At 40.3% G+C, this 25101-nt stretch overlaps 1 protein-coding gene across 3 annotated transcripts in view; it reads right to left on the reverse strand.

The window, feature by feature from the left end:
* Positions 1 to 25101, reverse strand: part of NT5C2 (5'-nucleotidase, cytosolic II) — a 60989-nt gene that overhangs the window by 25978 nt on the left and 9910 nt on the right. The window contains exons 2-3 of one of the 3 annotated variants that reach the window (XM_027647903.1): positions 15716 to 15836; positions 4656 to 4729 (exon numbers count right to left, since the gene is read on the reverse strand). In XM_027647903.1, the coding sequence (XP_027503704.1) occupies positions 4656 to 4729; positions 15716 to 15816 (175 nt within the window). In that variant the 5' untranslated portion in view covers positions 15817 to 15836. Of the gene's footprint in view, positions 1 to 4655; positions 4730 to 12062; positions 12160 to 15715; positions 15837 to 25101 lie in introns of those variants that run through there. The other 2 variants (XM_027647904.1, XM_027647905.1) reach the window with 2 other exon arrangements.

Raw genomic sequence — 25101 nt, forward strand, 5'->3', positions numbered from 1 at the left:
ACATCTATCCATCACCTCATTGTGCAACCTGTCCCATTTAAGAGCTAGTAATGCCAAGGCCTCCTGCATTGCTTGGATCCAGACCTACTAATTAAGTACAGCTCACACTGAGTAGGAAGCAGCCAAATAAAACGTTGTGTGAAACCGATCTCTCTCTGCTGCATTTCCAAAGGGCACCACCAACTCTTAATCTCAGGTGAGTGTCGCAGTGGAGAGATTCTACTGATGTACCTTTTTTTTACTTCCTGCACTTACTAGTCAACACAAAACAGACAAGGCTATGAATCTTGGACTGCATGCAACATTCTCCTTTACCAAAGCATGGGCAGTTTTGACAGTACTAGTAAAAAAGGAGGGCAGACCAGAACTGTTACTGACTGCTGGTCTGGCCCGGTCGGGATGAATAAGCAGAGATGAATCATCCAGATAATAAAAGAAACTACTATTTAGCAAACAAAAATGAACTACAAAAGAGCCTCAATCTCTCTAATTTAAGGATTTAAATTGGAATTGTTCCAAAATTCTCAGTTCTGCCCTGACAGCCTACACAGCCCTTCATGGATATCTGGAGCCCCAAGTGTACCATTATTTCCCAAGGAGCAAAGGCACCCTGGGGAACCGGCACACCTCACTCCCTGGCTGGCAGGCAGCAAGACCAGAGGCAGAGAATGAAGGGCTGTGTAACATCAGAGAAACTTGTCTTGACCTCTGCTAACAGCAAGGGCTGAAATAGCTGATGACTCTTGCTTGCGTCAAGCCCTCCAAGATTTTAAGCACAACTATTTAACTAAGCACACAAACCACAGTCAAACCCTGCCGTTCTTCATCCTCCTTCAACTTGCCTCCAATAACACCTAGCTTAAAAGAAACACTCTTTTATGTACTAAATGTGATTCTCAAACAGATTGAATAGGAAGGGGACAGCCAGCTTCATACATAGCACATATTTCTGAGCCTCTTGTATCCAGCACATTAACCTTAGAGAGACTTGGGAGTTTCCATATATGTAGGAGATCTTATTCACCCCATGAGGATACAACAACAATCCTTTACAGCAAAACAAGGAATCTAAAACCTCTGAGAGTTATTTCAATTTGTTTTCATTTTACTTTCCCAGCAGTGAAAATTAATTCTAGCCGTAATCACAGTGACTACAAATTCAGCAATTTCATCATTTCTCAGAAGAAAAGGCTAAAACCTTCAGGTTCTTCAAGCCAAAAAAGACTTTGTTTGCCCAACCCAGCCATTAGCAGTATTTCTCAACCCTATGCAGAGAAAGAAACAAACACAATGAGAGAACACAGGGGTTATTCACAAAAATTAAGTTTAACCTAATTTTGACTTGAAAGCAAACAAAACCACTGTGGCAATGCTGTATCAGGCAACCTTGAATTTTTTTTTCAATTCTGAGTTAAGTAATCCTTTAATGTAATAGATCTAAGAAATACTACTATATAATACATACTATATAATAATGCATGAAATTTATTTTATGTGCAATGTAACATGATGATACTAAAACTGCTCTCAGTTGGCAAGCTGACATTCTCAGACATGCTAGTAGTAGGACACACAATCACAGCAGCGTGTGCGTAGTAGCTGTTACAATATACTTCAAAATGGAAATGCCACGTCTTGACCAAAATTAGATTATCCTAGAGAGAAAACAGCATTATTGTAAGTAGGTTTGTGTCCTTAAATTCATAAGGTACAAGAATAAAACTGTCTCAAGCTTCTAAAGTTCAAAATACATCAAATGATTCTGACTTCTCTGATATTGAACCACCTCCTAAGGAAGACTTTTGGTGCTATCAGTGACCATCGATTTGGGAAGAAAAGAGAGAGATGAGTGACAAGAGTACCTCTTTACAAGATAGGTAGTTCCAAAAAATCATTCTTCTGAGATGTCGAAGTGTATGACTGTCAGCTGTGAGATGAATGTCATCAGTCTATATCTGATGGGAAAGCTCACAACAGAGAACGAGCAAAAAAGTGTCATATAGATTTTGGCAGGGTCAGTGACTCTGCCTGCCTTCAACCATTGAATAGGAAGACTGTGTTTGGAATATTTTTAAACAACATTACAGAAAAGTGACTTAGCAACATCTGAAAGTACAAATGCAGAAAATTAGATGAGGAGCTGATCACACTTCTGAGATGCTTCTGTTCTTTTCCTTGGCCTATTTATGTATTTTGAATGGTCTCCAAAAGGCTTCTGCTCAGCATGCACCATCTGGTATGCAGATACCATTTCCAGATGTTAAATTACACATAAACTGGCTTTTTACATTGGTGGTTTTTTTTCTTTTTTAATCAAGACAAGTAGCACATCCAAGTGAAAGGGTGGGTAAAGGACAACGTGCTCAAACAGAAAACACAACAGGATCTAATGAATGCACTACAACTTACTACTGTAACACTTCACTTGTCCCACTTCTTCATTTCATTTCCAATTAATCTGTTATAATTGTAATCATATTCCAACGCTACACTCTTTAAAGCCCCTACACTGAATAAGTATTTTTTCTTGTATGCAACAGTTATATATAGCAAATAATGGTCAGATAATAAATGCTCACATGGAGAAGAAATGGTGACTGAGACATAAGAAACTAAACAGATAATTTGGTGTGTTAATTTCCCAGTTGAGTGAAAAAAATGGAAGTAGTACTTACCAGGCATAATGCTTTTCATCTGCAAATGACTTTCCAACCTAATTACATTCTCACAACTCCATGTAAAATGATCTGCAACTATTATCTCTTTTGTACCACAGAGGAAGTCACAGGTCAGCAGTTTATTCCAGAGTGGTCCAGATTTCCAGTTTTCTGCTCAGACCACATCCCATTTCTTCTTCTGCATCATACCCTGTCACTGAATTCCCCTGAATGCACTGACTTTGCCTGCTTAACTGTAGCACTGCGATCTTATAGCCTTGGAAGCCCCAGGTTTTCATGTCCCCGGTACTGTTTTAGGATGCTTGAAACATTCACATTTTTTCCTTTCACCAAATCAAGCATTGTTATGCAGATAACAACACATCTGCTCTGTGTTTACAGGAACAAGCAACATTTGAGTAAAATGAACAGTTGGACAAGTGAGGACAGTGCTGAAGCTCTCCTTCTGTCAAGATGAAAGTTAGCAACACACTTCATGCTCCACACCAGCCCCACTGGGACCATCTGAGTCCTTGGGAAGCGTCACCAGTTTGCAAAAGGCACAGAAGTTGTTTTTCTGTTACTGAAGTGAAACCCACAACTTTTTTCTTTTCTTTTCTTTTTTTTTTTTAAAGTATTTATTCTTGAACAACTGTTTTTCATGCAGTCCTTAAAGGCACTGTTACAAGGCTGTCACAGCTGGGAAACACAAACTGAAAGCACGCGCCTGCAATCATATCCAGCACAGATTAGCAACAACATAGTTCATGACTTAAAAAGTGGCAGGAGCTGTAAACAGATGTATATAAGGTGGTAAGCAACCAAACCTTTCATTTGTAACTACTTCCTCATGGATAGCTGCTTAAAAGTATAAACTTAAAAATATAAACTGCAATTACCTGCCACAGTCTCTGAAACTGCTCCTTGCAGCATTGTGTTGAACCAGGAACCTACAGAAACCTTCCTGTCCTTCACTTAGCCTCTGACCCTGGCTCCTGTGACCCTCACACTGTCCCCAGCCACATTACTCATCTCTCATTCCTTCTCAGTACACATAACTAGATGACCATAGCTGACATACTGCATTAACCTATTATTAGGTGACCCTGACACTCTACCTCATATTTTCTCAGTTCATATACACAACAGTTCTAAATTGAAATATCAAGGGTGATAGGAACTTTTTGTCCACAACACTGGAAATGGTAATCAGAAAGAAGGTAGGATTGTACACGATATCCAAAGTGACAGCCCGTGTGATATTATAACCTAGGAAAGTGGAAGCAAGCTTTTTATCTCTTCCTTCCTTAAAATACATAACATCATGCAAGTCTGACTATGCAGAAAACGGTAGCTTTATTCCCTTCGTCAAAAGTCTCAGCAAACTTGCCTGTTGAATAATTGAAAGATGGAGAAGTCTTGCAAACAATTCTATGAGACTAATCAATTACACAATCTCCCAAAGCTTATCTGTCATAAAGAATGGGCAAAGCTTTCTAAATTAACTTGTTCAGCTGACAGAAGGCACTCTCCCTGCCATGCCTCTTCTGAAAACGAATCATTGATGTGGCCAACCGAGAGAGGGAAGGAGAAAATCCTATTCAAAAATGACCTTCCCAGGACACAGGAGAATGTGCTGGCTAAAGGTGTAGCTGCTATATGCATAAAGGATAAAAGAAACCACCTTGTTATTCAAAGCCAAGTATGCACAAGGGGCATTATCAAAATATCGTGGAATCTAAGGAAGAAATCAGACTTATTAAGTTTTGGGTTCCTTGACACCCATAATCATTTGAAACTGTGCTACAGTAGCACGGCTCGAGACAAAAATTTAAGGGAAACACCTAAAATGAAAGTGCAACGAATAGTGAAAGATACATCTGCTAATAGAAAAAGCACCTGCTAAATGGAGTAGCCCAACAGTAACTGGTTTTTTGCTCAGCAAGAGGTAATATTCCAAACTAACTCAGTGAACAAAGAAATTAAGAAAATACTCACCAGCGAGTGTATAATCCATATCAAAACCAAAGCACTTTATCTTTTCCATGGCTAAACTTCTGTTTACAAAGACCCTGAAAAGAGAGAAGAAATATCACCATAGTTATGAGCATTTTCAAAATACTCATGTTTTAGAACTATTACATTTTGCCAGCTGTCAGGATGTCTGGCTCTCGTAGGTCAAAATCAGAAAATATACCTGAAAACAGAGGCAAATCCCATTTTTTGCCATGAGTCCTCCTGAAGCAAAGCCATGACTTTGCAGAGTTATTCTAATTATTGGTATGCTGTCCAAAGACATACACGCATGCATGCACACACACACACGGCTTTGCATGTGACCTGCAAAAATTCCTAAGAATAGAATTGCAAAATCTCCTGAAGCAGAATTCAGACCTCAAAGGATACAAATCTGGAAGCAGTGGGTGTAAAGCAATATAATTCACTTGATTAAAACAATGAGGTAACAAGGAAAATAACATAAAATAATATTTCTGTGAATAAATTTACATTTGAATCCTCTTTGGAACTACATCTGGAAACTCAAAGCACATCTAAACATATCTGTTTCCACATTTACACCAACAGCATTAAAACCATAAATAAATAAATAAATAAACAATAAAAACATTCAATAAAGTTCTGAAAAAGAGCAAATAAGAAAAATTTTCATACATAAGAATATGCCATTTCTATTGTGAAAATTTTTCTTTTTATTTATAACTCCTCTGCAACTCATCTACAAAACTGCTATTTTGTAAATTCTACTTCTACTATTAATGCTTACTGCAATGAGAATCTAAGCTGGATACTTCCAGGACCTTTTAAATAACAACATTTTAATACATCATACTCAATTTAGTTCAAGTACATAAGATGGTAAAGAAATAGGTCAGAGAACACAACAAAAGCTTTCCTTGATTCCTGTTCCAACTACAAGAGTAACTAAGCTGCTTATGTTTCCCTAGAACTTTAAACCATATAGCAGATCTGTAATTCAACAGGACTTCTCTCCACTGTCTGTCTTATCTGAACTTTAAGAATGAGAGTCAGAACTCATCTGTGGGAGGAAAGCTGAGCTTTTCAACACCCATCTCGGACAGAAATCCCATGTACTGCTTGAGCTGTGATGCCAAGACAAAATTCTTCTGTATGAGAAAAGTCCCAGAGCCTTCACTTGTACTCTGATTTCAGTAAGTGAAAATTCTCCAAATATTTAATAAGTGCGTTGCCCTCAGCGGAGTCATTATCCTCTTAAAATCCGCAATCGGCAGCCCTGCCGGGTAGGAGGAGTGGCACAGGGACAGCGAGACAGCAATGGAGACGGCAAGTGCACAGCCAAGCACCCGTACATTTTGAAAGGCTGAAAAAAGCCACTGGGAGATTCTCCTCTGCACGCACGTTCCAGGCAGGTGGCCGGCATAACATGCCCGTTTCACTGCCCTGTCAATCCACAGCTCAGATTTTAACAGCAAACTGCCAACATCAAACTATCACACTTGTATGCGAGTCCTCTTACCTCATCTCTCACTGATGTGCTCCTTGCTTAGTTCGCAGCAGTCTGATTCATCTACTTGTCTGAATCATATTACAGAATTCCTTTAAAGCTTCCCTGGTACCGATGCAATTTTGCTTGGATCTGATTTGACTTCAGAAGATCATTATGTCTGAACCAAGCCCTAAAGCACTGTATATCTTCTTGGACAGTGTTCTAGAAAACACATCTGTGGCTAATTTAACCAGTCACTGGATATCGTTGTTGTTCCACACAAATCCACTTGGAATACAGTTACTCTGGCAATAGTATACTTTCCCCCTAACCTTGCACACTCTCTCTGGGAGTCACTGTTTCCTGGCAAAGTGCCTGCCTTTGACAATGGGGCTTGTCACTAAGGGGCCTCGGAGGTTATAGATGACGCTCTTTTCTGATAGATTTATGTATTACCTAAACAAGACAAAGTGATGGGATAAAAACTGGAAACTGGTAAAGAAATGACTTTTGGAAATATGAGATGGACTCATAATTCACTCAAATTCTCTCCTGAAATAGCTGTCTTTTGAGTAGGTGGAGCAAATGATCCGAATCTGCAGTCTGAATCCATGTTTATCTTTTAACACGGAGATAGCTCTGATTTACAAGAGGCCAATGTGGAACGCTATTTAGTACTAAATACAGTCTCATACACTGTATAATGAGGATGATTACGTGCTGTTGCTGATGCCAGGAAGCATTATTTATTAGCTAATTCAAGCACATAATTTCTGATCTCATGTTTGTGCAGCTTGTTTCTGAGAGTGTAGAGCTTTAAGGAATAACATTCCTCCGGGAGACACTAGCAACATTTTTTGCCTAACCTGCATAGTCCAGTTCTACTCTTGCCTTTAGGCTTAACCCCCGGAGCACAGTTTTCTGACTGTCTAATCAGGACAGGAATAAGAAGGGAAATTTAAGGAAGTTCAGAAGAACATTCCAGAATTGCAACATTTAAGGAGTTTCCCAAATGAGGACAAAACCCACAAGTACTAAGGCAGAGCTGAATGCGCTTATAAAAAGGGTAATACGGCAGTGCCTGTGAAAGGCAAAAACAAGGGAGCTGTGACCCAAGAGATCTCTTCCAGTCCAGCCTGTCTATGTTTAGATGATGACGACACCGAACTGACCAAAAACCGTGGAAAGATCTCTAAGCCTCTGACATTTTTTCATTGCTTGTTTTTATAGTACTTACAAACTGAACCCTGGGACTAAAAAAAAAACCAAACCAGCACACACTGATCCCAGCAGGAGTTGATACAGGAGATCTGGCAATGTTTACTGAACACAATGAAACAAACAACATCTATTAGCATGTTTGTGGTCCAAAAGAAGTCTTACAACTGAAACACGAAAATTACTATACCAGCCCCCTCTTGGTAACAGCTGGCGAAGATCTCTCTTTCTCCATTAGTTTGTAAATATTGCCTATGACCTAGAATCTGCGCATAGCAGGGTCTAATCATGCCCCAACAGTGCTCAGGACCCAGCAGATTTCAAGGCATCCTACAGACTGATCTGACACGGTAATTACTTCATCCACCAGTGCTGGAATGAAGCACAGCAAATATTTAAAAAAGCTAAAGAAGGCTATTACACAACTTGTTCAGGACAGGAAATGAGAACACTTTAATCAATTTAAACTTGCATACACCTTGGAAGATTAAACAGCAGACTAAACAGTGGCAAAAAAAAATTGAACCTATTTCACTTCTCTTGTGAAGGCCCAAACAAATATTGGGGTATTTTGTAGGTACTCAGGACCTCACCTCTAAATCCTGATAAAGACACCTCTCATGCATAGTGCTCCCCCAGACACAAGGGACTAAGAAGGTGCTTACAAATATTTACTCCCATAAACTACCCAGCTTAATTCAGGAGCTTTACTCAAAGTAGTAAATATCTGCAGCATCCTAGAAACTGAAAATAAAAAGTTGAGATTAAATAACCAGGACAGTTTCTAGGAAGAGCCAGGTGCTTCCCAGAAGGTGCAGACTTAGCCCGTTCCAAAGCTGTTCTTGAATCCTAACTGAAGGTACACTCACCCTGATGACAAAAATACTGGTCAAATCACAGAATCACAGAATGATTTGAGTTGGAAGGGATCTTAAAGATCATCACATTCCAACCCCCTTGCCATGGGGCAGGGACACTTTTCACCAGATCAGGTTACTCAGAACCCCATCCAACCTGACATTGTGTCTGTTGGCTACAAAAATGTAATGTCTCCTTGGAAGACGTGATATAGAGAAATGACAAGAGTTGCTTTTAATGACTATAAAGCAAAAACAACATGAGGACCCCAATCACCTGAGAGAAAAGATCCTCTAGTCTTGAAAGGAAAAGATAAATTTTTTACAGCTCGTCTAGAAAAATAAAAATCAAAGAAGCTTCCAGATAACAAACAGTAGAGATGATGTCAGAATAAGAGGAAAACTAAAATGATCCAACATTTATAGGCGAGGAAGTTTCAATCTAGAATAATTTTTCCACTTGCCAGAATGAGAAAAAGTCACACTTTTTCTGAGTTTATTTTTTTCCATTCAGAAAATAGTCACTTTAACTAGGAGTACTGGAGTTAAAAATTAAGCTGGTCTAAAAATTTAACAGCTCTGCGCAGTAAGACAAAACAAATTGCAAGCACAGCATGAGAACACTCTCTGCATTCCTTGTGCTGAGAGGCAGAGGTGGGTCTTGCCTAAACCCAGCTCCACAAATGTCTGCACCCAAGCACCTCCTTAAATAGGACACTGCCTTTCTCTTGCCTTCATCCTTTCCTCCTGATGAAAACCCAAGCTTTGTATTTCCGCTTTGAGGAATATTCCTGTGAGTCTCCCACGTTTTGCACTCCCTGTGTGGTGTGGCTGGAGCAACCCAAGGTGTGGAGCTTGTGGGGAAGGCGATTTAGGGACCATATTCCAGTTCCATGGGCTCCCTGAGCTAGCACACAGCACAGCTGGGACTGGAGGAGCAGTGTCTGGATTTGGGGTGGCTTAGCCTGGTACAGATCCACACCTTTAGAAAAATGGACTTGAAGAGCTGTTTTAGGGAAACCTTAAGCATGTTTCCTCCCTAATGAGTTCTTCCTCAAAGATTAAACCCTGTAGCTTGGCCACAGCAGAAGTATTTATTTTCTTTTTGAGCTCTACGAATTGTGCTGGGTAAGAGAAAAATATGTGGTATTACAAGGAAGAAGGAACTGCTGAGCATGCATTAGTGCAGTCACAGAGCCCTGATATCCCCAACACTGCAATTCACAGTCCTTTATATTTTTACAAGAGAACTGATCTTGGTTTTGTTACTGTTCTTGTCAATAAATTCTGAAGCAAGAACCTAAATCCCAACTCTACTCAAGTAACACTGGAGAGGAGCAAACGCAGAGAGGGAGAAATGCTTTTATTTTATTTGTGCAAAATCTCAAAAGAATTCTGTGCCCTGTATGAAATTTGCATGTATAATAGTCTTGTAGTTTGACCAACAAAATAAACAAAATGCACAGAACTTTACAATTGAGGAGAAACTTGGCACATGGCTCATAATTCCTCATAGCAAGAAAATGAAAATGAATACCAGGCAACGTGTCTGGAACAGAGCACTTTATAATAATTTTCCAAATGTGTCTAGAAATACCTTGCAATTAGTATTTTTTTGTCAGGGCAGTATGCTTCACTGGAAATCAAATAATACAAAGAACCTTGCAACAGTGCTGCATGGAACAGCAAATACAGTGGAGCTGGCTAAGCATGACCTACATGTGTGTTTTAAAAAGACTGTGGTGCACAGTTGGGCTCGAGCCAGCCACAAAACAGGGACTAACTAGGCAGAAGGCTCAGATTCCTGCTTACTCAGAGTTTAGGAACTTTGCTTAATCTTCACTTTATGGACAACTTCCATTCTCTAATAAGATAGAAGAGTTAAAAAAAAACAAAAAGAACTAAATGGACTAGCTTTTAACAGTCTCCCACACCCAAGTTCCCCATGGCCTCTATAAGAAGATGAATAATGAAATAAGCATCCCACTACTGTTATGACAACTTGATGTTTGCAGTATCACTCACTAGTCCCCAGATGTGGTCTGCCTGGGGACTTGTCTCACTACATGACATTACAGTTCTGGTTACAGGTGGCTTCCACCAACAGCAGTGAACTCCCCCACTGACCTTACTTATCTGGCACAACTTATGAGAGCAACCTTAAGAAGATACTAACATGTTATCAAAATGTCTTGTCTTCGGGTGCTGGATACTTTGGTATCTGTCTTAGAGAAGACAAAAAATAAACTGCTTTAAATTTTTTAAACCAATGAAATAATTCTTTCGCTGAGTCTCACCTCTTTAGGCAGGTATTGCCCATTCCATATATTATTTATCGTACCATTTTGGTCTTATTTTTTACAATGCTAGATTTTCAGAGTTGTATTTTATTCCTTTTTCAATGAAAGAAGAATATTCTGAATATTTATAACTGTATTTCGAGATAGTGTTCAGGCTCAAGATGACTTCAGAAAGATGAAACAGTATCAAACAGGAGACAAAAAAGGGGTATAAATATTTCCAGTCCACTTCTAGTAACATTTCCAACACAGTGCCCTGCAATTTCACAAGACTAACTGTCCTTGCACAATTATAGTGACATAAAACTGGAAAATCCCATAATGACTGGAACTTCAAAGTCTGACGAGGCTGTATCCAGCAACACAACTATGAGCACTTGCCTCTGAAATTCAGCAGGAATCAGATGGAAAGAGATAGCCTTGGTCATTTCTGTTTCCATTGTTTGGGTTTTCTTCCCAGGCAACAGCAAAGTGCCAAGAAGCTCACATATGGATTCCATCCCAAAATAACACTCGTCTGCTCCATGAAACTATTAAAGCTAGGGATCATGGGACATTTTCAATGTAATTTCTTTATTATTAATTTGGCAAGTGTTGTGCTTTCTCATAAGCTCACCCATTCTGCAGACTTAACACTCCCTCTCCCTCCTCCAATGACTAAAGCACTAAAGGAAAAGAAATGCAGAGAGCCACATGCTGCCCTCTGTTACACACATGTCACCACAAGAGTCCAAAGAGGCTGCTCAGACACATGAAGACAGACCACGGCCAGCAGAGCCGACTGAGCTACCACAGTGACATGAAAATACCACACACTGCCTGTCTGAATGTGGCTGATGAAAAGAGCATTTTCACACTGGTAATGATTGTTTTCTTATTTGCCACTTCAGTGAATGGATAATCTTTAAGAGACTTCATATACAGCCACCCAAAAAGATGAATAGTTTCAAGTCTCACAGCCTTGTTTATATAACATTTCCACCTGTTTACAATCCCTGATGACCCAGTAACAATAAAGTGAAGAAACAAGATTAGCAGTGAATAGCCCAGAGTCTACAAATTTGAACGAGATAAAGTACATCTTTAACCCATGAAATCAAAACATCAGACTGGCAATCCTTTTGCTGTGTCATTATTCAAGTATATACCATTTCTTTAATCCAGAATCTTAGTGTATAGCAACAGCTAAAATCACTTAACTCATATCACCACCATAAGATGCTTTGAAAGTAAACTGAAGCACAAACCAGTGAAATAACTTGTTCAATACTTTATCACCAGTCAGTAGGAGAATTAGGATTAGGAATCATGATGCCACATGCCCTGTGCTAGCCAGTAAACAAGAGAGCAAGAAAAAACCCAACTAAAACAACAACAGAAACCCCACGTCCAGGATGAGAAATCTCAAATTACTCTCATGCGAAATTATTCTCAATTATTCTGTAAAAGCATCTGAAGGTCTGTATGTTTTACAAAAAGGCCATTTCAGCCTTACTGCCCTGTTAAACCAAAACCACAGATAAATAAATATAAGTGCAAATACCTGTTTCCTGGATCTTGGTAACTGTCAGTAACAAGAGTGGATGGAACACCAACTTTTTCCATTATTTGCTTTAACTAGATGTGGTTGCTATTTAAACGCTAAAGAGCTATGTGAGATAATCCAGAGGGTGCCTAGAAGTGCTCACTCCAAGTTAAAAAATAGACACTAGGGCAATTTGGTGGCTCAGAGTCAATCTAGTTCTTGCCTAATTACAATCACGTTAAATGACAGTACTCCTCCAGAACAAATGATCTAGTGATTATCCTCTACCCGGAAAAGTCAACAAGCAGCACACAGGGGAGGTGGCCTCACAACTACACACACACTAAGCAAAAGCTACACATCCCTTTTATTTCCGAATTAAAATGTATGTTGCCAATAGCACAGTAATGCAGTATCCTCTTACCAGTGACCTCTGCTAGAGAATGAGTAACATGTAGCTTGTATATTAATTCATCTTCAGACCTCACCTCCAACAGGCGCCAACATTGTTGTATAACAAGGTCTGTGGTTGACAGCAACACCAGCTAACCAAAAGCCTTTGTTAAAGCTGTCAGAAATTCCCTGAAGATAAAACCCCACCACTTCTCCTCTCCAATGGATTTTTCTGATTTTATAGCTATAAATACTTGAACATTCTTGCCTCTGACATTCAGATATGATTACGATACAGCCATCATACTCTGAGTCAGTATGCACTACACCAGTAAAACCAGTCTCAACTGGGATTTCTGCCAACAATATTATATGTTGAACATCCATCCATCAATTATGGTACAATAAGAAGCACAACACCTGAAAAAACACATTCCAAGTATGAATGACCACAGTAAAATATGACTATTAGAGTGGCATCTTCAGAGCTAATTTTTTAAAAGTTTTTTAAAAGTTTCATGGCCATGAGAACATTTTTTTTTTAAGGTAAACTATTTTGCTTTTGGACACTTTTCCTCTTACTTTATCTGCTTCAACATTTACAATTCAAGCATACCAAATCTAGTGTACTTCACTAGAACCAGAAAGCTAAATCAATTGGGCTAGGTATCTCCGCTGATAATTAAGTAAGCATGAAGCAAACAAACAGTGAAACAAGTTTTTTAAATTTCACACTTCAGAAAACTAAGCATTACTAGCAGCATTTGGAAAATCCCAATGAATGACTTTGAGCCTAGCTGGGCTTCCAACACTGGTAGCAAAAGCTACTCCCAGTTATGCTCATCTGTAAATGTGGCACAGCTGCCAAGTTCCTCTAGCCTTCCAGACTGGGCCCATAAAATTACTGTGACCAGCTTTACGGTAAAAAAAAGGAATCGTTTTAAATTTAATGTTCTTATTGGTTTTGTTTCTAAGTCACTTTAGATTAATGTTTTTGAGATTTTTTTCTTTAGCTGCTGCAGTAAGAAGAAAAAGAGACAAAAAAAAAGACTGAGAGAAAAAGAGAATGAAAAAGAAGAAAGAGAAAACTAATGCCTTTTCTATTTAACTTTTTCATAAAATTTACAGTGCTTCAGCAATATCCAAGAATCAGAGCATACTTGGACCTCATTGAAACAAATTTACATGCTCATGGCTGTGACCAGCACACATATTCTGCATCTGAAACATTAATAAAACATTAAAAAATATAATATCAAACACCAAGGGGAAATAACTTCAGTTCCTACTTGCCCTTTTTAAAGTAACATCATATCTGTTAACACTACAGCCACAAAAAAGACTAGAAATAGAAATCTGACAACACTGCTTCTGGAATGAGGTTGTTTCAGATTCTTACAATACTGGATTATCAAAATAACTCCCATGAAACTGGTACACCAAAGCCAATAATAGTACAGATTTATACTACAGTCTTGGCATCAGGTTCTCTCATTCTCTCTCTTTGAAAGAGGATAGCAATTCCAAAACAAAAATGTGCCTCCCCTTAATGTATTTCCAACGTTGTGCTTTCCATGAAAATCTGAACTGCTAGCAACATTTCTTCTCAGTATGTTTTGAGTAAGACATTTCTAGATTCTAAAAAGGGGTACTTAGACTTTACCGCAGACTAACTTTGGACTATCAGATCCCATCTCCTAGTGGGAAACCCTCCTTTATATGAGTGCACTCTCATCTTCCATAAGGAAATTCTTTCTGGAAGTAAAGATTTCTTACATGAGTAAGGGTAAACATGATGAGGACTTGAATGTGTGAGCTCTTAAAGACAAGTACTGCTTCCTTTAGATCTTGTACAACACTTAGCAGACTGTAGGCCTGACCATAACAAATGTTAAGAAAATATTTAGAAAAAAAATATAGGCATTACTCTGACTTCATTTACATCAGTCTGAATCAGGAGTAACACAGCTGAAGTTGTAAGTAAAATTATGGCACAAAGGTAAACCTGTCAATGACTGCAAGAAGGTGAAGATTTTTTGCCAGGGAATGGTATAAAATCCCTCTCTTCTTACATGCTATATATAGTTACATTCATTAAACGCTTCCATATCTGACAAACCAGCTGACAGAGAGATTCAAATAATGCCACCACTTAAGGCATGTTGCCCAAACATATCCATTGGAAATTGGAAAGCTTTGGAAACCTTTCACAAGATCCATTACTTAGCACTAGACATTGCAGCTTGCACAACCTGGCCTATCATATGATGCACCAAGGCATTTTTCTCAAATTAGATTCCATTTGGAGAATCAAAAGATATCTAACACTTTCAAAACACTTCCTCAGAAATACCACCAATGTGAATCACAAATGGAATGTGGCATTTAAGCACGAGGTTGAGAAATTTGACTTCTTCTTCTGTTTCTACTTCAGAGATACATCTCTCCAGCTCCTGCTGAATATCCTCTGATCATCACACTGCATGACTTCTCAAATTAACCAAGCTAAACTTTGAAGATACACCTCCCACAAACAGAATACTGACAATTACTAGATGCTGCTGTTTTTAACTCTGTAACAGTCCAGACATCTGATAAGGACACAGACTTCATCCATCTTTTATGGTCTATGCTTGGAACCTTGAGTGCTAAGACTAAATTCTTGCCTCAACCAACAACCCAATGTGATCTTGTCAAAACAATCTAGTGCTTGCACTGCGATTCCCAAACCATAAAGTAAGTGATAACATTCCTTTTATTCTGTACTCTATCTTCTTTATTACTATAATTCTTTTACAGCAAAGATGGTTTTAGGTACACCCACCACCAAAAAGAAGGCTGAGATCTTGCCTAGTGCTCCTAGATGCTCTTGTGGTCACACAATAATCATATTAGCTGTAATTCTCAAACAATTTCTGATTTTGATTTCTTCCTTATTCGTATTTGTGCATTCCAGTGTCCAAAGCTCTGCTCTCCCAGTGTGCACTCCAATAAACACTATAAAACTTCTGTCACTGAGTATTTATTGACTTAAAAGCTTCTATCTCCAAATCCAATTTCAACTGCATTAAGAAAGCATATTCTCACTCACTCTAGCAGATGTATATCAACTCAATTGTTTGCAAATTCCTGCAGGCCAATACTGTGCCATCTTCTAAGCTCTCTTCTACCAACACTTCTGCAAGGAAGGTGGGAACAACCTTTCTGTTTTACCAACAAGCAGAAAACCAAGAAATGTAGGGTTTATGCTTAGGTTTGGAGTTACGTGGACGACTTACCGGTGATAGGCTTCCCGACGGTACTTTTTCAGAGCATGCCCATCCATGTTTGCAGGGAGATCTGCTGCATTCTGGAGTCGGTCGCTCCATGAGGTTGTCATCTTCAAATGCTTATTTATTTCTGAAAGAGGCAGATAAGCTTGCTTAAGTTCAAGATTTGTTTCACCAGAAAGCTGTCTGTTTCCTGGTATGAAGAGATGCAATGCCACTCAGGAAGTCTTGCAAAGTACCTGGTGGAATGATCTGAGTTTGCAGGTCAAGTAAGATGCTGTTCTGTGAAATGTTAAAACAGAGACCTGGGAAGGGTTTTCGACATGGTTGAACTACAAAGATATTCCTACCCATTGTGGTGAAAATGCATTTAGAAACAGAGACCTTGTTTTCATTGACGAAAAGGGGTAATTTTTCACCCTAAAGTTACCAGTATGCATTAGATGTAGCTTATGGAAAACCTATCTTTCATACAAAAGATAAATTCAGCAGGGTAAACCCTACAAATCCCACTGGGACTGACCTTGCCACTTTTACCACAGAAAAAAACCAAAGAGCCTTGTTCCTGGCCATTTGATCTCTAAGCAAAGACAAAGTTTCAAACTGATGCTATATTAGCAGAAACAATTGGAAGGAAAGTAGAAAGATGATCCTTTGTCCTCTGTAGGTCAGACACATTCAGACAGAGCAAACCTGTAACATGAGCGATACAAATATTCACCAGCAGATCTTCACAAACATCAGCACCCCTTCTCAAGTACTGGTTGTCACAACTAAACCACCAACAGTCCTCATCAGGAAGGCCCTGCAGTGAGGAAGCAGGGATACCTTTCCCAATTTTGTTATTAGCACACTGGGGCGATCCTGCTCGCCTGCTCCTCCAGCCAGACCCACGTCCCACTGCATTCCCTGGCACCAGCTGGGGTGATGAAACAGCCCCACTGTGAGTCAGTTCAGCTCACCAGTCCAAGCCCTCACCCATCAAAACCAAGCAACCAAAGGTGAGCAAAACCTGGCTAATTCTCCACTGGTCAGCTGAACCCAGCTCAACAACACTATCATTAGAGCCGGTGTGGGGAACGGGGAGGGAGATGCATCCCACAGTGATACCAAATTAAGTATAACATGAAACCACATTCTTGTGTAACCCACACAACTGCTGGACTGCAGGCCTTGGCTTGTTTGCTCTTCCTTAGAAGAAACACAACCACCCACAAGCTACATGGGTAATGATACAGCAATGATACACTTTTAAAATGTGACTGTGCTCCTTTTACAAAAGGGAAACCAGACCATTCTAGCAAAGTAGAGAGCAGAGCAAGTGTCCAAACTAGCACTAGAAATCACAGTGCTCTCAGTGTCACACGCATGCTCACTCTCCTCAAGGAAATCCATATAATTTTTTCATGTTAAATTTTATTAAAGAGCAACAGTTGCAATTGTCACAGCCTTTCTTAGTCTATTTACCTAGTAGTTGCTGGTCATAAAAATCAAACAAACAGCAAACAGCTTGTGTGTAAAAAATATGTTCCTCCTCCTCCAGCATTCTCTGCTTGTCTCCCAGTTACTATAACCAAGGTTTACAAATGCATCTTCTGCCATATCCTAAAGGTCACCAAATTTAGGCCCTGGCAGGGAGCCCATGAGACTGCATGCCATTGCTGAGAGCTCTCCCCCTGAATTCCCTACAACACACCCAGGAGAGGAGGTCACCACAGCAAGAGGGCAATGGGCCATTCCAGACAGCAGCAACTTCCACAACAGGGCATGCAGGGAGAATCAGCTTCTAAAATAGCCCCAGCACCAGCCACCAAAGGCTTAGAAGTAATTACCAGCTATTTAAGCTGTACCCAAAGGCAGATAGAAGGCAGCACAGGGCACAGAACTAAACAGCCCTCAAGCATCAACCTGTTCCCATTCCACTTTGAAGGCAGGGCACTGCCTGCAGCAAGGCTCCTCAGCGGCAGCAAAGGGCTGCAGTCCTTGGGAAAGGAGCAGTGTCCCTTGCAAGGGTGACAGACTCCAGGTCTGCAGCTGAGACATGCATCAGAGTGAGGGATCTGGTAAGACTCCAGGACTGCAAAAGGCAGAACACGATGTGTCCTCCGAGGTTGTGTCAATCTATCCCATGGACATTTCAAGATGGTCCAGATCATCACCACCTTGGTCTATTTTAAAGCCAGTAGCCTAGAACTACAAATCCAGATCCAAGACACATACACATTTAAGGCCTCTAAAGGGTATGTTAAATAGTTCTGAAAAAACTGTTGCATGGTTGGTCTTAGGACTCTTAGACAGCTCTGGGTCTAGGTGTTCCAGCTGAAACAAGTCCACATCCAAGCTTCCTGCCATTTAGAGGGGCTACACCACTGTGCTTACCTAGCCAGACACATAGCAAGATTCAAAGTTTCACCCCCACAGCCAAAGCCAGAGGCTTTCCATTCTGCTAGCCTCTTCTTCCCATTTCATCTGCTTCCCATCACCATCACACCACATCATATGCTGACTCGGGTACTAGGATAGGACTGCTTCCAGCGGCCATCCATGCCAGGCATCTGATAGCATACATCAGTAATATCCCACAAAATACCCTAAAATCCAGATGGCAAAAGAATTTTAGCAGGCTACCTTTACAATATCCTTTCTAAAATGAGGAATCGGTGAAGCAGTTTGAACTCCTATGTGATGAAACCCTGCTCTACAGAAGAAGAAAACAGACAGCATCATTTTGTGTGTGCTGGGATTCAAAAAGCTTAGACTTGAGGAAACCACAAAAATTTCCATAATTAAGCAAGGAAGGCCTGAATTATTTTAATGATCCAGCTGTATTTTGCTGTAGCTGTGATGAACAGAGTTCATAGGCAGGACAAGGTTTGTAGACAAAGGCAATGTCTTTTATTAGACCAAGTGGTATGGCTGGAAAAAATAGAAAAGCTCTTGGGCACACAAGCTTGCATAAGTTGCTCTAATAAAAGGTATTATCTCTATCTTCAAGCTTTGCCCTGATTTATTAAAATCTTCCTTTCAATGTTCACACAGTATAAAATAAAAAAATCTTATGCTGAAGTTTTCTATTACACGTACTCAAAGGTACACTTAGAGTTTAGCAGGCTGCGCTGACACTGTGACAACAGCTTAACCCTCCGAAACACAACAGTAACAACTGACAAAAGATATTGCAAAGGATCTTCCCCACCCAAAAGTCTTACTCATGCAAAAAGCCTCATGGGCTTTGAAGGCATGAAAATCAGCCTACCTGCATGGGTAAGAGACATGGGACCTGGGCCTGAATACAAATTCCTTCTGCCAAATAGAGAGAGAAAAATAAGAAGGACAGAATCACTCCATACACTTGTAAGCCACTGGAATAAACATCTAAGAGAGCAGGCAGCCAGCCAGGCAAGATTTTCAACTCCAAGCAACTGAAATACGATGCATCTTTCTTTAGTTACAAATCTATTTTGAAATCAATAATCTCTAAATAGCTTCACATAAAAATAGAAATCTTTACATAGATAAAGCATGTCAGAACACCTCCCCATAATTTACTGCATACATGCTCCTTGCTCATGTTGTCTTAATTAAGCATCTGATAGCATTTATGGTACAGGAAAGCTATTTAAAATCTCAGCTGCAAAGCTTTTATACAGAGCTGCTATCTAGCACATATGCTTTGGTCTGAAAGAGCATAGGATTTTTAGCATATATTTTTAAATAAGTCCATGTGATTATTTTGTCAGATTTTGGCTGACTTCAAGTATTATCCATACTGTATTTTTTTCAAGTACTCATACAAATTAAACAACACATTCAGAAGCATTTCCCTTCAAGTTTTACTTTTACTTTTCTTATATTTCTTGGTCAAAAAATAGAGATTTCTGCACCTGATACTATTTGATGTGTTCAGGTTAAATGCATTGCCTCTATTTTTTTCTGAGTTCATCTTGACACTTTGATGATGCGATGCCAAATCACGCTAAAATGTAGAGATGAACAAAACAGTGGTGACAATCCCACTTTTTCTCAGGGTATTCTCTGAGAGCTTATATAGCAGAAAACAAAGGCATCACTAACCAATCCCAAGGCTGTAGCGTACTCACAGTGATTCACCATGCACCACATCTGCCTCTTCTCACACGTTCTGCTTCAAGAATCATTAATACCTTGGCAGCACAACCCGCACATGTACGTGCACAGTGGAAGGTGAATAGAGAAAATCATCACATCTAACATTAGCTACTTAAAAGCTTCGTGTCTAGTCGGAGGCTGTGGGTGTACAGACAAGTCTCGTGATGCCCTTGCCAAGCCTAGAGCATTTCTTCCTGGCTCCCTGCTGCAGCACTGCTTCATCTCAAAGGGCTTCGTGGGCTCTCAGGAAGGGAGGAGCAAACCATCCTAAAATCCTGAGGATGGGCAAACACAAAGGGAGCAGGATTAGGGTCGGCTTGTTCAAGACTCATCTCAAATTCCTTGTCTGGGTCATGGCATGGCCTCAGAAATAGGGCAGGGGAGAGGGAAAATGATCTTTTCTGCAGCTGAGAGGACTCTCCATGTAAGCATGGTTAAGAAAAGGAAGTGACTCACTTTCCAGGAGCAGCCCACTCCCTCCACTGAGGGCAGAAGTAGCTTGCACCTCATTTAGGCTAGACATATGGGACACCTAGAATTGGAGGAGGTGAAATCCACTCAGGTTAGCATCACACCCTTTGATCCTCTGGAGCACATGACATCCTGGGATGGACAGCAGAAAGTGGCCAGGACTGAGTCATCCACCTCAACAGCATCTCTCACTGCCACCGTGTGAGCAGGGGCTGGGGTAGGCTCCTGCCCTCACCAGAAGTGCCGTTCTTATGCCTGTGATCCCAATGCACTTCACAAACTCTCGCTCACATAATACGTGTAGGGGCAGCAAAAGTGCTGTCCCCATTTTGTCAGCTATGGATAGCAAGGCACAGAGAAGGTAATAACACAGAGCAAGTGGGAATCAAATGCAGAAGCCCTAATTCTTCAGTCCCTGTGCTAAAAATCAGTTTGAGTTCCTAGCGCTGTCAGAATGAATCACAGATACACAGCATGCTCCTAGCACAGTATACTTTTACATGAATTCAAATTTCAATACTAAGCATCAACTGGCAGACACAGAGAGGTCAGCCTGCACTTATACGTGACAAAAGCCGCAAAGCAGCAGGCTCCTGACTGGCTCCAACCTGCAGGGATCGCATGGATGCCGAATGACGCTCCAATTTTATCCTGAATTGCAGCCTTACACCAGCTCTACTAGTTCGCACAGCTCCTTCCCTCTCCCCCACAGCCCTGGGATGACAATTCAAACCCCTGCCAACATTTCTGCTCAATAGCCAAAGGCAAACTATTTCCAAAAGGTGTTTTCAATTAGTGATGCTTTTGGAAAATTACTATGTCCATGACTTGAGATATAAGCAATGAAGCTTGTAAACTGCCTAAACCAGAAATCTGACTTTTTTTTTTCTCTTTGTGCTTCAAGTTAAGTTCTTCACTTGAAGATCTTTCACTTCTGGGTAGCGACCTCCATGACAGCAAGGCTTCCGGTTCATGATGGCAGGAAGGACAAAACACGTTCTTTCTATTAGAATATTAAATTACTTCCAAGAGACACTTCAAAGCATACTCTCAGCTCATGATAATTAATACCTGAAGTTGGTTTTAAGCAGGAAAACTCTGTAAACTGATTACAGGGCATTAATGAGGTAGAGATCAGCTGTTAAGAACCTGTTAAGGTCAACTACAGACATGCGTATTGGGCTTACAGTAGATCCCACTTGCAGTGTACAAAGATTCACTGGATTACATTAGATTGATAACACTCTCCTTGCTCCATGGATTGTACTAACCTTCCCAGCTCCAAGCTTGTAATCTCCAACACTGGCTTTGAGTCCTCCCGCAGGAAGGGGGTAGCAGTTACTCCTGGACACCACAGTGCTTACATCATCGAAGCTGCTTTTTCCAGGAGTGTGCTTTTAGTGAAATTGGTAAAGCATTCCCAGTTATACATTCATTTAACTATGGTCTGACTGATAGACAATGCTAACTCATGGGCTCTTTCTGAATGGGTAAGGTATAAGAAAGGAGAATGCTACTCACATCATTTATTATAGGATTTGATTTAATTTCAGGCTGAATTTTATCTCTGTCGTAAAGCCAGATGCTAAAGTAATGGCTACATATCAAATACATTGCTTATTTTACATGGATTTTTTTAATCAGACTATTTCTACTGACAACCATACCCAAAGAGTGGCTGTGCAGTCCCTAGAGCTCCAGCAGTATTCCAGGATCCAAGCACATTAGACACACTAAAACCCACAAACATACACATTTGGAGTTTCTTTGGGTGACCATCCATTTCTGTCCAAGGAGTTCTGTTCATTCAGGAATTCCAAGAAGCACTAGTTGTTTAAAATATTTTCAGTACTATTTAATTATCATCAATTTTATAGATGGTTAGAATAGAATTTAGAAAACTATGAAATCTGCAGTGCAACTCTGCAAGGGACAAACCTCAAATCTGACCCTCCCTGAGTACCATGAGACAATCCATTCTCCTCACCCATCTGTAAGTGAGTTTACTACCTTGAAACAGGAACCACAAATTCTCCAGTGAGCTAATCAGCGTATTTTCTATGTTCCATATAGCTCATGTTTCTCAATATTTCTTGCAGAATTATCATTTCAGTTATTTCCAATGTTCTGCTTCTTACACAAACAGTTTGTTAGGGATAATGCTATTTCTCCACTTCTCTAACTCTAGTGTGTCCCATATTGTCCCAGTGCTAGAAAATAAGGAGGAGGATCATACTTAAGGAATGTGAAGCTTATCCAGAAGTGCAAGAGCTATGCCACAGAGAAGAATTAGCAAACATGAGTTCTCAAAGAAATGCTGCAACTGCAGGTCAAATATGATCCTTGGATGTACAAGACTTCGAAGCAGGACTCCATGTCCTTGTCTGTCACTGCTACAAACACTGCTGGAAAACTGTCTTCAGCCAGCTGTCCCCATTCAGAACAATGATGATTAGTCTGAGAAAGGAATAAATCTACGAGAGAGAGTAATGCTGGAGTGGAATACAGCCAATTTAGAGAGAGCAGCTCGGCAGGTGACTTGAAAATAGTCTAGAAGCAATTACACACAGGCAAGCAGCCTGACTGTGGAGGGCTCTCAGTCTAGCAATGACAGAACAAGAGCCCGTGACTGGGAATTAAATAAATCAACCAATACAAAAAATATTAACAGAGGGGACAGTTAGCTATAAAACAATAAATTTCTGAAATAGATTTTCTGTGATCAGAGGGCTATAAATGAAGTGTGTGGGGGTGTTTAAATTAGCCTTTTTCAGAGAGTCAAGAATTAATGCAGAAAAGTCAAACAGTCTGAGCTATACAGCAGGTCAGTCAAACTGAGTATTGTGCCTCAGGTGACTCTTCCTCACCTTATACATCAACGTATCACAGAGTACAAAGCTGAGGCACAACCAATATCGGAAAGAAACCTCCAGAGAGTGATTTCACCTAGAGAGAAGGTGAATGGATAAACAAAGGCTCTTCTGAGCCAACACCAACATAAACTGTGCACACTGATGGCCCTGGGAAAATCTTTTCCTTGGGAAAAGGTCTTCAGCAGCCTGTGGCAACCTCTGCCATGGAGGTTCCCAAACTGCTGTCCAACTGAGTGTCTGCCAATGGCAAGCATGGACCTGGCTAAGAGGATGTTCTCACTGCTTTTTGTTTCCAGCTGTTAAATTCCAGCAAGAAACACATAACATAATTCAAATATTTTAGTCACACTGCTTTTCCTGTAAGCAATTGCTCTAGTTGTCCAGGGCCTTGGAAGATTAGAAAGTAGAGATGAATTTGATCCCTCTGCTGCAATACAGTCCATCCTAAAGAAAATATTTATAAGATATTTATAAAAAAATATTTGTCAGAGTTCCCATGTATTCGCTTTAGTTGAAAACTAGATGGTAAGCTTTGATGCCAATGCCCACCACAACAGGAACCCAGTGTTTGAATGATACCTGCAAATACTAATACCCTTGCTACAAAGCCAAAGCATGACGGCGCGCCAGCCAAGCTGTAGGTTAATGTAAAGAACACGAAAGGCAGAAATGTCAGCACAGAAGTGAACACATTGAGTTCTACAAATCAGAAAGGAAAGTCAAGATAAATTTTTTTTTATTCCAACTCTGCTCTTTTACATCAGAACAATGTGCCAGCAAGAACGGACAAACATAACCCAGGTACTCATCAGCCCCCTTCTCAAAGGAAACTGCCAGTTTCTCTTCCCTTCCCTTCAGCTTATCACTTCTAAGAAACAATCTTGGTGTTCAAACATGTGCAAGATCTATTACCACATCAGTAATACCACATGAGTTACAATTACCAAAGAGAGAGAACAAGATGAGACATGCAATCCCCAGAGAACTGGGAAGCCATCCTTCCACATACCAGTTTCAAACCAAGGAGCAACTGCCACTCTAACCTGCTATTAAGGATTATACAACAGTAGCTCTTTTGGCAGCAGATCACGGTGTTTTAAAACAATGACGCTTTTCAGGAGGCAAACACGGACTTAGTGGGCCTTTCCAGAAGCACAGTAGCAACCGACAAAGTATTTGAGACACACAACTCCAACCAGCAGCACAGTCACTCTGAAAGCATGCAAGGTGCCAGCTTGGATAACCAAACAGACAAAAGTCCGCTTTATCTTCTGAATGCTGAAGGTGAGGGAGGACATTTTCATTGTCCTTCCTCACTGACTGTGCTTACCGGTAAAAAAACCTCTTGTCTCTGAAGATCACATACCTGCTTCATTAATATTTTACAGGAAAAGCAAAGATACTGAAACCTCATTCTGGCTTTTTTTTCTAATATTTGAAAGTAAAAAGAAGAAGAAGGAGGTTTTTTTTGGAGACACTTGAACCCTCTTCCATGCTGGATGGGCCTTCTCTACATATTTATGGGCTACACAAACAGATGTGACAGCAGAATCAGAATCTGAACCATCTCTGCAGGCTGGAAACATGAACTCACGTCTCACTCCAGCCTTGGCAGAAAGCAGTCACTGCTCAGCCCCAGTGAGGATAGCCAACTGGCTACTCAGCCTGCATCCCAGGGCTCTGGACACAACACTCGCCAAGGGACATAATGCTGAGTAAAGAACTGGGGAACTCTGGCTCCTCCTTCATAAATAAAGGAATTGAAAATAAACACTGAGATCAACAGCTGAAAAGAATCTGAGAACTGCTCTCTCAAAACCAAGGACAACTTTTTCTTTCCCTGAGAGTTTTCTTCTCCAGCACCATTCCCTTCTCCTCCCAGCTTCTTAAAGGAAAAAGCTTACCAAATGCTCATATACTAAC

The sequence above is a fragment of the Corapipo altera genome, unplaced genomic scaffold, assembly GCF_003945725.1.
Source record: "Corapipo altera isolate COAL_440 unplaced genomic scaffold, ASM394572v1 56, whole genome shotgun sequence".
NCBI lineage: Eukaryota > Metazoa > Chordata > Aves > Passeriformes > Pipridae > Corapipo > Corapipo altera.